The sequence below is a fragment of the Equus asinus genome, chromosome 2, assembly GCF_041296235.1.
Source record: "Equus asinus isolate D_3611 breed Donkey chromosome 2, EquAss-T2T_v2, whole genome shotgun sequence".
Lineage (NCBI taxonomy): Eukaryota > Metazoa > Chordata > Mammalia > Perissodactyla > Equidae > Equus > Equus asinus.
The window spans coordinates 82,613,414-82,631,200 of record NC_091791.1 but is presented as its reverse complement, the minus strand read 5'-3'; the positions used below and the strand labels follow the sequence as shown (position 1 = coordinate 82,631,200).

Below are 17,787 nucleotides of genomic sequence, written 5' to 3'. Positions count from 1 at the left end.
TGCATGCTCCCCTTTGGCAGCCCGGGGTTCACGGGTTCAGATCTCAGGCACGGACCTACACACTGCTCGTCAAGCTAGGCTCTGGTGGCGTCTCATATACAAAAAATAGAGGAAGATTGGCACAGATGTCAGCTCAGGGCCAATCTTCCTCACCAAAAAAAGACCAAACAAAAAAAGATATAAGAATGCCTAGTAAATCCTGTATCTGGTTAATGGACTTTTAATTTTTATAGGTGGAATATTCTCTTTTTTATATGTCAATTAACCCCTTGTGATAATACATGCTGGAGATATATGTTCCAGTCAGACATCAGATACAGAAATGAACTAATATTACTTAATCTTTTAGAAACAAAATCAAAGATTCACAAACTATGGCATTTTATTTCAGAGCCTTTGCTTACATTTGTACAATATATTACATAATTCTTCATTGTTTGCAGATCCTAATATATACTTTATAGCTTTTATTCTATAAGCTTTTTCTTCAACGTTTTGCTGTCAACAACTCTTTACAGTCCTGTACAAATTTGAGTAACTTGAAACCATTTTCAACAAAATTAGTTACTGTAAGCACACACTACAAGACTGAAAATGCTTTTCCTAGAAAAGTTGAATGTAAAGGATTCTGACACATTAGCATCTACAACAAAACGCTTCGAAATTCTCACATCGTATTGCCAGAAAACAAATAAAACATGCCAGCTCCATCCAAAAAAAGTACACAGAACTACAATTAAAACAGTAAAACAGTCTGTACAGTAAAGTACTGTGTATTAACAGTGCCAGGTATTAAATAGCTTGAATGAACACATCCGCAATATACAAATGTCTTACAAAGGTGTAGAATTAAATACAAGTGCCAAACAGAACAGAGATTGGAATCATACAACATAAAGTCAATACAAGTGAAAACAATTTTGCGTTCATTTTGGATTTTATACAAGGCATTTAATTTTATAGGCCTACCACCCCGATTAGCTATTTATACTTAAAATAACAACCATCCTTTTGAGACAGTTCATATCAACAATCTTGAACCATACTAATAGAGTTTACTTGTTCCTGAAGTCCTCTTGTTGTAGCTCATAATAAAATAAGCAATACAAATGAATTATCTGTTTAAGGAAAAAGAAACATTTACAAGAAAACACAAAAATATAACTGTTATAATTCATTATGAATAAATATACACTTTGAACTGGCTAAGTACAATCTTTATACATTGTTTAAGATTTAATACAGTTTATTAGCCATTTTCTTTTTTCACACAATGTATTATATCAAAATTAAAAAAAAATACTGATTTATAGAAAAATGGCAAAGTACAGTAGTTCCATTCCAATCTGAAGGGGCATGAAAAGCCACTGTAAGACCTTTTAGCCTAATTCAAACCTGTAAACATGTTCAGTCTTTTTTAAAGAGAATCTTTAATATTTGGTTACCAGGATTGATGTATAATATCCTGTTAACTGCAGGTTTTGAATTTATTACATGTGCTTGACTTATACAATTAAAGCCACCCTAAGGTGACTTGCTTTAAAAAACAATTAGCTTGTACAAATGAAAATAGGTTCATATTTTTTCATAAATAAATGGAAAAATATCAAATGTTCCAGCTTTAACAAAATACAAGGGAATACATATACAGTAAGTTATCTCAACATGTTCTGGCCCACCCAATAACTATGCTTACTGTATTGTCTCTACAGGCAGTGAAAAGCCTCCATTTGCCACAGTGGAAGGCCTTCAAGTTACCAGACACACAATTCCCGGACAAGTTGGAAACAATTATTGCTTGAGGAAAAGCAGTTCATTGTACTTTTTCTTCATAAAAAAAGTGCACTTAAGTGCCAAGTCAGCTTGTCAAGAAACAATTTTTAAATAGAAAATAGTGCTTGTCTGATTTTTTTTTTTGTGCCACTGTGCAGTATAAAAAAAGACGTGGCCCTCAACAGCCATTAAGTGCAAAGTGCTGTAGCAAGTCCTGCTGTCACCTGCACTCAACTGACATTCCATTTTGTGATGCGCTAGACATTGACGGTTCAGCTAAAGTTAACATAACAGCAGCTGTTATGGAACTGGATGAAGGTGAAGAAGAGGATGAGGATGTAGCAGCACCTACGGAAAAGGGAAACCAAACCAACAGCTTAATAAAGCGTATATACAACAAGAGAGAGAAAGAAAACACCAGTCCTCTAAAATTCTCTTGTACTCTCCAAAATCATTTCCTTTACAAGAGCAGTCAGTTCCCACAATACCATAATGCAAAGAAGGGAAAACCTCGTGTATCTCAAGTAGCTAGACAGTGCCAAACTACAGGCCAAGTAATGAAAAAGGATAGACCAGGGAACGCTCCCACATGGATCAGAGGAAAAAACAAAAATCATGTGCCCAGTCTATTAGGACATGGAAATGAAACAGAAAATAGACTTTCTGTAATAATGAAACAAATGTCCAAAAGAGCTTTGAATCCAATAGAAAAAATCTGTAATCTACCCCAAAATCTTTTTCCCCCCTTCTAATTCCTACATCTTTCTGTGTTTGAAGTTTCTTCTGAATTTAAATGATGATGAGAATGGAAGACTAACTGCTCCTTAAAGTTGGAACAAAAGGCCCATAGCTCAACTACTACATTCTCCTCCATTTGGTTTACAAAGCAAATGACACATTATTTTCCTCAGGGAAATTCTCATTGTTCTAAATTAGTGTTCAAAAAAACTTTTTAAAAGGAATATATCACAAGGTAAAAAAAATTCATTCAGTTTAGGATGTAAGGTGGAAAAGCAAGTCTCCTTCTCATCTATTTAATCCTCGAAATTCCCCTCTCCACTGTTACCAATTGCTTCACAGTCTTTAAAATTCTACAATAGGGCAGGCAAATTACTGCCCCGGGCCAAATCTGGCCCAGCTGTTCTTGTTAAAAAAATTTTGGGGGAACACAGTCATGCCCACCTGTTTACCTCTTGCCTATGGCATATCTCACACCTACAGTGGAAGGGTCAAGTACTTCTAAAGAGACCATCTGGCCTACAAAGCCCAAAATATTGACTATCTGTCTACAGAAAATGTTTGCAACTCCTGTTCTAGAGGAATTTTATCTCCAGAATCTACAGATAAGATTTGCAAATTTTAAATGTATAGCTATAACTCCTCTTTTAAAAACACAAGTGGAAGCACAGTATAGTCTGACTCTTGATTTTTTTTTCCACTTACCAATCTATCTTAGATTGTTGCCTATCAGTACATATATAGATCTACCTCCTTTTCTTTTCAAAGGCGAATAGTATTGCACTATATTTATGAATTGTAACATTTAATTTTTAGTCTTTTGCTGTTACCAACATCATAAATATTTTGAGCATTATAAAATTTTAAATGTCTTATTTTTCATCAATACACTATATCACTTGATAATATAATTTAATGATTTCTATCTGCTAGTATAAGTATTATCTAACAAACTTCTTTGTGGCTACGTATTTTTCCATGGCATCTATTAACTTCTCAGAACTGGAGTTAGCTAGTTCTCCCAACACAAAGTCAAACTGTTTTCCAAGACAGTTTTGCCATTGTTTCCAGCAATGCATAAAGATAGGAATCTCATTATATTTTCCTAGCACTGGCTTCAGTTACAATTTTTTTTGCTAGGAATAGTACCCCATTTGATTTGCATTTCTTTGGTAATCAGAATAGTCATCTTTCTATTGATATTTTAATAGTATTTAGGAACTGACTTTTAATGCTAACTCTCCAGAGAAAGCATCTATTTATCAGAATTACTTACTTTAGAGAATTTGTGGTGACCTCATCTACAAACACTGTTTTAAAGGAGATGTTTCTCGATAGATGTCTTATTACATAGAAAACACCTATAAAAAGGCTTAGATTACTTAAGAGTGAGGAGCTCTAGTACAAGCACTTAAATAGCAGTGTGCTTATTATAAATGATTTTTAATTATTTTTAAATGATTACATGGTATCAAACACATAAAACTCTGATCCCCTTCTTTTGACAGAATGCTTCTGTATATGCTTTCTATATATTAACATTTAAATTCTTATCAGACAGATTTTCACCCACCCTACAAATTAAAAAGCCTAGACAGAGGTGGAGAGAGCTGAAGGAGTTATTAAGACAGCAGAAGACAAAAGGAGGAAAATTTGTCTGAAGAAAAAGAAAACAAAACAAAAATGAAAGTGTTTCAGAGGATGGTAATAGTGGAAAAAGAAGAGAGTAAGGGAGGCAAAGTTATAAGTTTACAATGACACTGTCTCCCTCCCCGACCCCTAGTATCCCATTTCTCTGCTCCCCTTCATAGCAAAACTCAAGATTTTCCTAGGGTCACCGTCTCCACTTCCTCATCTCCCACTCTCTCCTCAACCAGCTTCAATCTAGCTTCTAGCTGCACAGCTCACTGAGATTTCTCCTGAAAAGGCCACCAATGATTCCAGCATTGTCAAGCCACCAACCACATCCCTGGCCTTTCAGCAGCACTTGAAATAGCTGACGGCACTCCCCTCCTCCTCAAACTCTTTTCTTGGCCTCCTCTGCTGCTTTTCTTCATTCAAGGTTACTCCTTCTCAAGCCTTGCTGGTTCTATCTTCTCCTTCTCAGCCCCACCTCTAAAAGCTGCCTTGCCCCAAGCTGTCCTTCTTTTCTTTTCTATTCACATTTCTTTCCTAGATGATTTACTCAAGGACTGGGGCTTAAAAAAACACTTGCAATAATTATTATACTATAGATATACCAATGACTTGAAAACTATATCTCTAATCCTGACTTTGCACCTGAGCTATAAACTTACATATCCCACTCTCTACCTGACATCTCCACTTGGATGCCAAGTAGGCATTTCAAAAAGTAACATGGCTACAAGGATGGGCCTTGAGGGCATTATGCTAATCGAAATAAGTCAGAAAGAGAAAGCCAAATACGTTTGATTTCACCCATATGTGGAAGATTAAAACAACAACAAACAAATACATAGATACAGAGAATAGACTGGTGGTTACCAGAGGGGAACGGAGGAGGGGGAAAGCAAAAGGGGTAAAAGGGCACATGTGTACAGTGATGGATGACACTTAGACTTTGGGTGGTGAACACGATGTAGTCTACAAAGAAACTGAAATATAATGATGTATACCTGAAATTTATATAAAGTTATAAACCAATGTTACCTCAATTAAAAACTTCATTTAAGAAAGGTAACATAGGGGCTGGCCCAGTGGCGTAGTGGTTAAGTTCGTGGTTAAGCTCCACTTCAGTGGCCCAGGATTCGCAGGTTTGGATCCCAGGCGTGGACCTACACACCGCTCATCAAGCAATGCTGTGATGGTGTCCCCACATACAAAATGGAGGAAGACTGGCACAGATGTTAGCTCATCAACAATCTTCCTCAAGCAAAACTAGGAAGATTGGCAACAGATGAACAAATGTTAGCTCAGGGCCAATCTTCCTTGCCAAAAAAAAAAAAGTAATATATCTAAAACAGAATGACTGATCCTTTCTGTGCTCCCCAACCTACAATCTTGTCTTTTCTAGGCCTTCCTCATTTCCAGTAGTGGCACCAAGTATCCAGTTGTTTCAGCCAACAACCTACAAGTCATCCTTCATTGCTCTCTTTCTTTCATCTACCACATCTAATCCATCAGGAAGTGCTGTTAAGTCAACATTAATTGCTCTCCATCTTTATTGAAACCATCTTACTCCAAGTCAGTATCGTCTACTATATCTACTGCAATGGGCTCCCTATTCAACACTGCTTCTACCATTGCCCCTCTAGAGTCTACTGTCCACATGGCAAACAATGATCTTTAAAAAACTATAAATCGATCATGTCATCTCCCTGCTCTAAACTTCAAACAGCTATGCATCTCACTTAGAACAAAATTTAAACTCCTCATCCTGGCCTACAAGGCCCCACATGATTTGACTTCTGCTTACCTAGCTGGTATTTCTACCACTTTCTTACCACGATGGTTTTCTTTCTGCTCCTGAAAGTGCACTCCTACCTTAGAGCGGTTAATTGCAATCTGGGTGACAGTGCCCCCTAGTGGATATTTGGCAATGTCTGGTGACATTTTTGGTTGTCACAATTGTGGGATGCTGCTGGCATCCAGCAGGTAGAGGCCAGAGATACTGCTAAACATCCTATAGTGCATAGGAGAGCCCCCCACAGCAAAGAATTATCTGGCCCAAAATGTCAATAGTTACAAATTTGAGAAACTCCATCTTAGGAAATACTTGCTGTTCTCTCTGCCTAGAACCCTGTTATGAACTGAATTATGTCACCCGAAAATTCTATGTGGAAGCCCTAACTCCTAATGTGACTGTGTTTGGAGACAGGGCCTTTAGGGAGATAATTAAGGTCAAGTGCTGTCATAAGCGTGGAACCCTAATCCACTAGGACTGGTATCCCTCTAAGAAGAGGAAGAGACACTTGAGATTCTAGCTCCCCGTGTACAGGAAAGGCCATGTGAGGACACCATGAGAAGGGAGGCATCCGCAAGCCAAGGAGAGAGGCCTCAGAGACACCAGACCTGCCCACACCTTGATCTTGGACTTCAGACGTGGGAACTGTGGGAAAATACGCTTCCATGGTTTAAGCTGCCCAGTCTGTGGTACTTTGTTATGGCGGCCCGAGCAGACTGAGACCACTCTTTTCCCTCAGGTTTTAACTTCTCTCGCTTCCTCTAGTCATTCATGTCTCAATGAAAATGTCCTGACCACGTATAATCTAACACAATCCATTTAATCACGGCCTTAACATCACTCCATCTGTTTTTCGCTAGCCAAAATCTCATTAGGTTTTGGGGGACAGATTGTAAACTCTATGAAAGTGAACATTATGATTTGAGACAATTTCTTCTTTAGATGAATTTTCCCATTTTACAGATGAGCAAAATAAGGCAGAGGGATTAAAGAACTTGCCTGAAGATACACAGATAAAAACTCATGTGAGTCTAACTGCAGAATCATAAACTGTTTTATGCTTAAGTAAAGTAAGGTAAAAACACTTACTTTCTCTTTCTTTCTTCTTTAAACGCTTTCTCCTCCGATCAATGGAAGCTACTTCAGATTTTAATGACAGATAATGTTTTCTGATTTCTTGCAGTTTTTCTTGAAGAATTGTGATGCGTTCGGCACTTGTCATATTTTCCAGGTCCGCTGTGAATTTAAAACTTTCATTAATATGTATTTTTGACAGAATTTTAATTTATAAAAGAGAGAAAACATAGTGTCGTTGTAGAATAAGGTCAAGACATAAAAATAAGGCTTATAAAATATTTTTTCCCTAAGATTTTTTCTCTAGTCTAGAACAATGCCCAGCACATAACATATGCACAATATTTGTTGAATGAATGTGTAGAATGAAACGCCTTATGATCTAAACATGTATGCTAAAAATTTCACATTCATGTACAGGATCACCACAGCATATCATTAAAAATCATACTTAGAAATAAGACTGGAAAGACAACAAAATGTTAAAATTTTCTATATTTTTTAATGTCAGAACTACAGATAAATTATTCTCTTTTGTCCTTTTTTTGTTCCTTTTCAGATTTTTTTTGAGTATGTATAACTTTTAAACTTTTTTCAAAAATTCTAGGGGCTGGCCCTGTGGCCTAGTGGTTAAGTTTGGCATGCTCCAATTCGGCGGCCTGGGTTTGCGGGTCTGGATCCTGGGTGTGGACCTACAGCCCCCCATCAGTCATGCTATGGCAGCGATCCACATATAAAACAGAGGAAGACTGGCACAGACATCAGCTCAGGGCTAGTCTTCCTCAAAGCAAAAAAAGAGCAGGATTGGAAACAAATGTTAGCTCAGGGCTAATGTTCCTCACCAAAAAAAAAAGGAAGGAAGGAGGGAGGGAGGGAGGAAGGAAGAAAGAAAAAGAAAAAAATTCTAAAGCAGTTTTAAATCTCTAAGAATATTTCTCTGTGTGAGAAACTCTGGAGTAGTCTCTTTTTTTCAAAAAATTTTTATTATGAAGATTTCTCATATATACAAAAGTACGGAGAGTAAGTATAATGTAGCCCCATACATCTATCATCCAGCTTCACAAATGAGCAATCAGGGCAAATCGTGTCTTATTTATGTCCCCGTTAACTCCCCACCCCTACACCAGATAATTTCAAAGCAAATTTCTGACATCATATCAGAAATATCTATCAATGTTGATATTTGCCTCAAATGCCTTAAAAATTTTCTTTTAGCAATTTCTTTATTCAAATCAAGATCCAAGTAAGGACTCTACATTGCAATTGGTTATTATGTCTCTTAAATGTGGTTAGAGCCTCTTTTTCAGAGTTACTAGCATCAAGAGTTACTAGGATGAGGGCTCTACCACTTAACTACTGATTTAATATGTCACTTACACATCTGAAAACTCCATTTGTAAACTTTGGGTAATCGATTACTGGGTTCCTTGAGATCAGGATCCTTATCACCATTCTTTCCACATTTTCCTGGAGACTGCGTCCTTGCAGGAGATTTGGTACTATGAGACTTCATTCCAGCGGAAACTGATTTGACTGGCTGAGTCTTAGTTACACTTTCACCAGCAGAAAGTTCTTCACTATCACTACTGTTTGCTGAAAGAGAAATAAAAAGAAAAGCATTAGTAAACAGAAAAGTAAAATAGAATTTTTCAGAGATTTTAGTGGAAAATTTAAAATTAACCATTTGAATTTATTACTACAGGAAACAACTTGCTTTACAGACCCTGTCTAAAAACCTGGAAAATCATCAAGTACAAATGCAGCAGCACCTCAGTTAAGGAAAACAAAACCAAAAACTCTTACCTGAATTGCAAATCATATTTTCTTAAAAAACACTCAAACTAATTTTCCATTATACCTGGCAGACGTGTCAAATATACAGCAGTTATTTGAATGAGTTTTTATTCTATTATATTAATATATATAAAATAAAATACAGCATTTTTAAAAATAGCTCATTATAGGAACTTCCTAATTTTACTATTTTAGATTGTGCACATGTAACACTTTGCTACTCCTTTGGCCACAAACAAACAATGATGCATGATCATCATAGTCAATGAAGAATTCTTTGGGAATAAACCCTAAAATTTGATACATCCAACGAATTTCTTAGGTAACTCCTACAGCGTAGCTTGTGGACTAAAATAAACCATCAGTTTTACCCTGGTAAATATATTCAGGAATTTATGAAGAATTCAGAAGTCTATGTAATAATTAGGTTATATTTGCCTTTGCTGATGAAAGCCTCAGTACTAGAATAGAAATGCTTACACCTTGACAGTTAACCATGTGAACAGCCGATGGGATTGATATTTCTAGAAATTACATCTTTTGGGGCACAAAGTATTATTTTAGATTCCATGAGAGCTAATTCACTTTACTTAATTATTCTCATAGTTTCCTCATTCTGATTTACCAAGGTGTAAGCCCAATAATTAAAACGGGAGAATACGGTCAACCACTCTCTCTCTAAATTATAGGACTTTGTTAATTCACTTATTGAAGATGAGCCCTCTTAGGAAATGTCATTTAAATGGTAAAGTCTTAAAGACAGAAACATAATAGTGTAATATAAAACACTAAATATTCTGTCAGTTACTCCAAATAATTGATAATCAATTTGGTATATATTTATTGATTCTTCATTTAACAACAGCTACCCAACAAAGTACAGTTAGGCTCGCAAGCCTGAAAAGTGCCCCAGGTAGGAAAGGTACATGGCACTTCCTGCCACTGTGACATTTTGGGAATAAAGAAACTCCACCACTCTTTTATGTTTACCTTAAATGAATCCCCTCCCAGCACCCCACTGCTGCTCTGGAAGCCCTGGCAGCTCCTAGCTAAGCCACCCAAGGCTTGGCCCCACTCTGATGCAGTGGTCTGCCTCAGCCTGGCTTTCAGGGCCTTGCTGAGCACAGCCGCCCGGGGCCCCGAGGGATGCCATATTCACCGCCTGGAAGTCATATGGGCTCAGCAGAACCTCGGGGAGCTGGCCGCATAACCCTTTTCTGCACTGAAGTGCAGCCAAGCCGGCCGATAGCAAAGGTCAGGCAGTGGAGGTGGCAGGAGTCTCCTGGAAGAGCAGCAGGAGGTCAGTGTGGGGCACCTGAAAAAAAATTCTTTACATATTTTCTGCTTCTCGCTTTGTCTACAGAAGAGAGATAAAACGTGCAGCTCTCAGGAGAAACACAGTATATTCTTGTAGGTTGATGAACAGAGTCAGTGCTAAAGTTAAGTCTTTAGTTGGAGCATAATTAACCAAACTACTGCTCTTGGGCACATAGTTTGGGGTACCAAAGATAAAGGAGGTAGATTGGAGTTGTTGGAATTATAGCTGTACAGCTATCTTGATTGTTCTCTTCTAGGCTGATTTTGCCTTTAAGAATTACAAAGCAATCAATTCCACTGTAATAAAAATAATATATAATTAAAGTATTTCATAAAATGTGAGACACATTGAATGGCAATTCAACTACTCTACTATGAATGGCAAATGGAAAGAACTGTGGATCATAAAACTAACAGAAAGATGTTGATTTTATAGTATATTGGCTGTTATTTTAAAAAGGATTACCTGATCATTCATCAGCAATCAATACTGCTGCTGAACAATACTAAACTGGTTAATCCTAAAATTTACCTAGGTTCAGAAGACTTCTGTCTGCCTTTTTTGAGAGTAGAGACAAAATCAAAATGTTGAAATAACCCATATCCTGAATACCCTTTTCTTAGTGGGTAAAAATTGTATCTGCCATTATCTCTATATTTAAAACATTAGAGTTTTCACACTTACTGCCTTTTCCCTTCTTTTTGTTGTTTACCACTGTTGCTTTATGGCTTCGTTTCTGCTTTTTTGATGAACTTCCTCCTCCCTGAGCTTCTTTCACTCTTTTCTGACCTGTACAAGCTGTGATGGGAAAGAAATTGTTAAGTAACAAAAAATAAAATCAAGCTTTCCCTAGGTATAAATTAGTTCCACATTTTTGAAGCATAGGACAATTCTGAAACTACACACGTTCTTTAGAAGGTTTATAGATTATCATAGAAATTACTATAATTTTTTAAACAAATTGTCATTAATGAGCTGAATTACTGCACATAATAAAAGTTAGAGTTTTAAAAAAAAAAAAGTATACACATCCTTCTTAGAAAAATCAGATAAACTGAAAACAGTTCTCAATTTAGTACTAGGAGTTTATAAATCTAGTAATTCAAAAACAGGTATATGCTGAAAATAAAAAGCCAAATTTGTTAAAATTCAATAAAACCGAAATATTAACATTTAATTACCAGTTAAAATATTAATTATATATCTTATAATGATACTAATATAATTTTTAAGTGATAGGATATTACTGGGATAAATTTTAGCAGTAATTCATTTACTTATATTACAAGTTTATTTCCACAATAACTTAGCTCTCAGGGCACTGGTGAATACATATACCATTTACAAATCCAGTATAGTAGTTCTAAGAAAGATTTCACCTTCTTGGTAGGAAATAAACCCGAAAATTACAAATGTCTCCCTTTCTTCAAGGACTCGCCTAAATCCTACATCTTCACTAAGCCCTTCCCTGTTGCCGAGGCTTCAGTGATTAATCACTAATATAAAGTGTTGTTTCCATATATTTTTCTGTACTACTAATTTGGTCCTCAGCATCTGCTATATATTTCTCTCTCTCTCTCTAATTATATGTATTCTCTCCCAGACTGTACAGTAAGCTCTTTTTCTAGAGATTAATCAAGTCCTATCTCTATTCAGTTCCAATGTCAGACACTATAAGGACATAATTAATAGCATGATAAAATTATGCCACATTTGCTACAAAAATGTTTCTTAGTCCTGTTACCAATGGTAAAATCAACTTTGAGTATATAAAACATGGCTTCCTTGATCAAAATGGAGCAGGCTATCAACTGTTTTGATTACAACTTCCTAGTTTTCTTTTTCACTGATAACTTTTCCGAATGCTATTTGAAACATAAAGAAGGTGATTTAGATATTGACTATATTGAAGCACAGAAACTTAAAAATAATTGCTAGGTTTCTAAGAAAGTTTAATTCTGATACTTTAAGCTACAAGAAATAAAAAGCTTAGTGTAGACTAAATTGGAGGGAAATCCTAAATCTAAATCATAAAACTTACATTTTTACTTTTAACGTAATGTGAATTTTCTAATATCAGTAAACAAATTTATTAAAATGAGGGCATATGAAATAGGTGCTTAAGAATTTATTTCTGAAGAGAGATAAATTCTAAAAAATACCATATGCTTTGATTTGATAAAACAGACAGTCGCTGTTACCCCAAATTTGGGAGTAGTTCTCAAGTTGCTTACTTTTTAACCTAGTCAAGATGAAGATTCAAAAAGGTCAGTGTTGACTTACTCTATCAGAAGACAAGCTAACACACCTCTTTTTTAAAAAAATATTTTAATCTTTCAAAAGATATGAGGAACATGGTACAATCTCTTAAAAATTATAATTACTAAAACTTTATCATATTAGTGTTGAAAGCTTCTCTAATCACCTGTGATAAAAGCTTCTTTAATTTTGAAGAATATTCTATTTATGCCTGGATAATTCAGTTCCATGAGACAGTACGACACACAAACATAATCATAGTAGCTGTATGTGTAAATGTGAAATAAACAAAGAACATCCTAATTTAATTGCAACTATATCTTTTACTTAATATTTATTTCAAAAAAAGAAATATTTTAAGACAAGATTTGTGTGAGAATATTATGTCAATTATATCTCAATAAAGCCAGAAAAAGGAAAAAAAGATTTGTGTGAGGAAACTTGGAATTAACTAATCTGATCTAGATCTTATCTCTTTAAGCTTAGCCCAAAACCTAAAGCTAGCATATTAAAACGTGGTATGTTATATAAAACCATACCCTAGTGCTCCATCTTCACAATGCACAAGTATGTTTCAAAGCCAACTGTCAGCTTAGAGTATACTGATTTAAAGACACCTGAATGATGTGGTTCATAAGAAAAACAATGTCCGAAGTATAGCTAGGGTACCAGCCAAAGGCACTAACACTCTTGGAAAGTACTAATTTGAATTTCCACTTTTAACAACTTCACGGAAAATCAAAAAAGTATTACTGTATATTATTAACATACACATTGGTGCTTCAATTTGGAAGCTATGCATCTAAGAAAGCATCAAATTCCTTTACAAACTCACACAAGTTAGTCAGGCTTGATAATCAGTTTGACACGGTTGTCTGAGGAAAGCAGTGCCTGGACAGTTGGTTGCTCCAAACCCCTATATACAGTATTTGGTTAAGGGTGGAGGGGTCTGTCAATAAATCAAAATGTTTGTGAGAAACTGCACATTACAATTGCAAAAACAATGCTACAGAAATATATTTAAGCTGCTCATGCCATATAGTCAACTGGTGTATAATGAATTTTCAAACAGGTTTGGATTTGGGCCTGGGTGCAATTTCTAGCATGTGTTCTGGTCCACTCTGAAATGTCACCGACAGCTCAAGCAAAGGACATGAAATCCTTCTCAAGCTTTTAAATCCATTCTACTATTCATTACTCAAACTACCTTTCAAATTTCCATTTTGACCACGTTCACAAGTGTACTTCAATTAAACACCTCATCTTATAACAAGAGATACTGTGAAATCACTGAAACTGTAAGAGGGGAAATCCTAAAATAAGGCGACATATACTTTTTGCTCCTCACCTTTTTCAGGATGTTCTGGTTCTGGTTGATTACTACTGCTGGAGCTCACACTCGCATCAAAGCCTGCTGGCGAGCTGTTCCCTTCAGACTGCAGGTCTTGGAGCTCCCCTGCAACGCTATCTACCTCAATTGTGCTATCAGTTTCACTCTTGATACTTCGGACCTCTTCTTGGTTTGGAGCCAGTGTTTCTGATACTGTTACAGAAGACTGCTGCCGACTAGCTTCCGTTACAGTGACTGAGGAAGGCGATTCAGGTGTAGTAGGAGGGGTATTTAGCACTGAATTACTGCCACTACTTGGAAATTCTGCTTTTTTGTCACTGACTTCCACTGGTTTTTCATCAGTAGGCTTACTATCAGCAGTGGCCAGCAGCGGTGTCTCTAGCTCAGCACTGGGTGAGCAGCTCTCCTCCTCGGCCACAGTCTGCAGTGATGCCTCTGCTGGCCCCTCCTCTGGGGCAGGATGGGGTGGGGAAGCTGCAGCCTCAGTATCAGAGTCTGAAAAAAGCTCCTTCAGTGTTTTTTTAGGCCACTGTCCCTGAATACTTGACCAGACATCTTTTCGATCTTTAGCTCTGCTGTTCTGAAGTCTTTCATCAGAGTTATTTAAAAGTTTTATCCTTTTTTCTGCCACTTCTGAAAATCCTGAATAGAAACCGGTTGTCCGTAGAGATTTTCTTTTTTCCTCCAAACCGTTGTATTTCTTAGTTGGTGTCATCTTTGCTTTTGATTTTTCTTCTTCATCTTCATCTGAAGAGCTGTTGCTACTGTTTTCTATGCAAAGTGATTCTTTGTTCTTGGCCTTCTCTTCCTTTTTGCCAGGTGATCCGGTTTTTAAACACTCCTCTGTATTGCAGTATCTTCTTTTACCACGTTTTACTTGTGGCTTTGAAGATTTATCTGTGGTATCCTTCTTGATATCCTTTCTCTTTTTTGTGACTTCATCTTCCTCATAATCAGTATCTTCAGATAATCCTTCTATATCTTTTCTTATTCTTTCTGGAGATTTCGACACTGGTTTAGATATTACCAAATCAGCATGGACTTTATTTTCCTCTAGCAAAGATGAACTGTTCTGTTCCTCTTTTGAAAAAAGATCATTTCTGGTGTGGGTCAAATGATCGACCTTAGATTCTTCTTTGCCACCATTATCTATGTCTTGAGCACTTGTCTCATCCTCCTGCTCACTATCTTCAGAACTTTCAGAAGCTAGAAAAGAAGAAAGAAGAAAAAACGATGAATAGGGTAAGAACAGTAGCAACATCTTCTCTACGCCAGGCACTTTATACATTAGCTGCTGCGTTAATAGCCACTTCGAGTTGTTAGGTTTTAGCCCCATCTTAGAAGTGAGGAAACTGAGCTTCAGAAAGTTAAGCCACTCACCCAATGTTGGAAATGTTCTATATCATGACTGTAGTGGTAGTTACACTACTGTATACTTTTGCGAAAACTCATCTAACTGTAAACATAAACGTTGTGAATTTTGTCTGTAAATTATACCTCAATAAAGCTGATTATGAAAAAGAAACCTCTCCTAGGTTACGAGCAGAAAATAGTGCAGTCAGGATGCAGTCCCAGGTTGTTCTAACTCCAAGGTCTGTATTCTCATATAAGCATAGCCTTCATTTTCAATGTAGTAATAATTATTCAAAGATTTTGTGAACAATGGATTTCCACAATAGATGCTTTAAAGAACAATACAATTAAGTAACTGATACCTTATATAAAAATATTTATAGAATTTCTTAAATGTTCATTTAGTAAATGAAGTCAATTAAGTATAAAAAATAAAATATATGTATGTTAAACATATGATACATATAATAATTTTAACATAATATGTAATTGAGAAATTGCTACCTGCCAGGTACTTTGACGTGCCTCACACTGATCATCTCATTTAATCCCACAATAACCCTAGGAGTATGTGTTGTTATTAGCTCCATTTTATAGTTTAGGAGACTGGGATTTAGAAAGGTTAGTTAAACCAAAGAGCTAGAAAAAGTCAAGATGAAATCTAAATCTAAGGCATCTGACCCCAGAATTTAGAATCTTAACTACAAGAACTCTTGAGAAACCCATGTAGGTTCTTTAGCTAAGTTTGTTAAACAAAGTAAAAAATAATTGATACAATTAAGATGGTTAAAAACATTTAATCTTTCCAATGTGCTACTGCGTAACTGAGTTTTTTAAATTATCAAGGCAATACATATACATGGTTAAAACAAATTTAGACTCATAATAAACACCAACAGCTCCTCTTTTTCTTCTCTCCTCAGCATCTAAAGTCTTATAACTATTTTTTCTTACAGTTCCTACCAAACTCTCTTAATAATATACTATTTGTTGATTTTGAAGTTTAGCTTACTATAAGCAATGAGAAGTTTCTGTTTTAATACCCCCATCTCCCTTCTGCCATACTTTCTATATAGAGTTTTTTTAGTTAATTAAATATAGTATTTATAACATATGTAAATGTGGTTCATTGCAGATATAAATAATATACTTGATATCTCCTTTCTTGTATTGCCTTTATTTTTCCAAGAGTTTCCATAGGTCCTTTTCTACACATGCTATGTCTTCCTTTTTTATGTCTTTCACATTTATTTCAATTGTTCCATTAAGTCAAGTATTCTATCCAATTCCCTTATTCACCAAATCTGTCTACTCTAAAGACCTATTTTCTGCTCCATCTAGCAGGCTGCTCTCTGTGTCTGCTCTAACGGCTATCATCCTAGGAATCCCCGTCACTGCTTTCTCTTGACCTAGACCCACTGTCAAATGAATCTCACAGCTTCCTCTTTCATGGTTTATTCCCATACTGTGTTGGAGTACATCATCTAATAGTTTCCTAAAAAGGGTATATGGGAGGTAAATACTCTTTGTCCTTACAAGTCTGAATATATCCTTACCCTCAAACTTCATTGTTTGATAGTTAGTTTAACCAAATACAGAATTCTAAGTTGAAAATTATTTTCTTTCAAAATTTTGAAGGTATTGCTCCTTTACTTACAGTGTTGAAAACACTACTTTTATTTGTCTTCTCATTCCTCTGTGATGATTTTTTATTCCTGGTATTTTATAAATTCATAATAATGTACTATGGCATGGCTCTTCATTAATTTATGAGGTACTTGATGGACTCTTTCAATTTAAAGTTCATGTCTGTCAGTTTTGAAAATATTTCCTTATAGTTACCTGCTAATTTCTTTTCTCCCCCCACTAAGGCTTATCTGACCCCAGTGAGATAGATATAAGAGTGAGAGAGCAAGAGAGAGGGCTATATAAAACACTCACTAAGGAATGAAGTGCAAATCAACAATATAGTTGTAAGACAGTTCACAAGAAAACTCCTAGCTGGGTTTTTTTAGTTGTTTAATTTTTTAAAATCCAATTGTCTTTTATAGTTACATATAACCAGACATGCTTGTTTCCACGGCTTCTTGATTCCTCATGATGTATGATGAGATTCTATCGACAATGCTAGTGTTTACCTCCCCATCATAAAACGCAAAAGGGCCACCCCAGCGGCCTAGGGGTTAACTTTAGTGCACTCTGTCTTTGGGGGCCTGGGTCCAGTTCCTGGGCGCAGACCTACACTGCTGTGTTAGCGGCCATTCTGTGCTGGCAGCCCACATACTAAAAAATAGAGGAAGACTGACACAGATGTTAGCTCAAGGTGAATCTTCCTCAGCAAAAAACAAAACAAAGCAAAACACCAGAAAGAGAGATATAAATCACAAGTATATTCAAACAACAGTGGTTTATGCGTGCATGTTGTTACGTGCTAATTTTTTTGCCCTCTGTACTCACTGTTCCTGGATTGATACTCTATATCACTTATCTTTTCTCTAAAATTCCATCTCTAAAATTTCTTAGACTTTCTGGAAAATTTCCTCAACTTTAAATTCTAAGTGCTCTATTGAATTTTAATTTCAATTTTTAATTCCAAGTTTTTTCTTTGTTCCTTTTTCACTGAATTCTGTTCTTCGTGTCCAGATGCTTACAGGTTCTCTGAGATTATTAATAATCAGAGAGATATATGTTAATTTTTATTAC

The 17,787-nt window shown here is 36.0% G+C and overlaps 1 protein-coding gene across 7 annotated transcripts in view; it reads right to left on the bottom strand.

The window, feature by feature from the left end:
- Positions 1-357: 357 nt before the first annotated feature.
- Positions 358-17,787, bottom strand: part of ARID4B (AT-rich interaction domain 4B) — a 148,716-nt gene continuing 131,286 nt past the window's right edge. For 6 of the 7 annotated variants that reach the window (XM_014846555.3, XM_070492328.1, XM_070492344.1 and 3 more), the window contains 5 exons: positions 13,729-14,937; positions 10,806-10,919; positions 8,387-8,602; positions 7,025-7,171; positions 358-2,121 (listed from right to left, as the gene is read on the bottom strand). In XM_014846555.3, the coding sequence (XP_014702041.2) occupies positions 1,994-2,121; positions 7,025-7,171; positions 8,387-8,602; positions 10,806-10,919; positions 13,729-14,937 (1,814 nt within the window). In that variant the 3' untranslated portion in view covers positions 358-1,993. Of the gene's footprint in view, positions 2,122-7,024; positions 7,172-8,386; positions 8,603-9,962; positions 10,119-10,805; positions 10,920-13,728; positions 14,938-17,787 lie in introns of all 7 variants that reach the window. The other variant, XR_011496252.1, reaches the window with a different exon arrangement.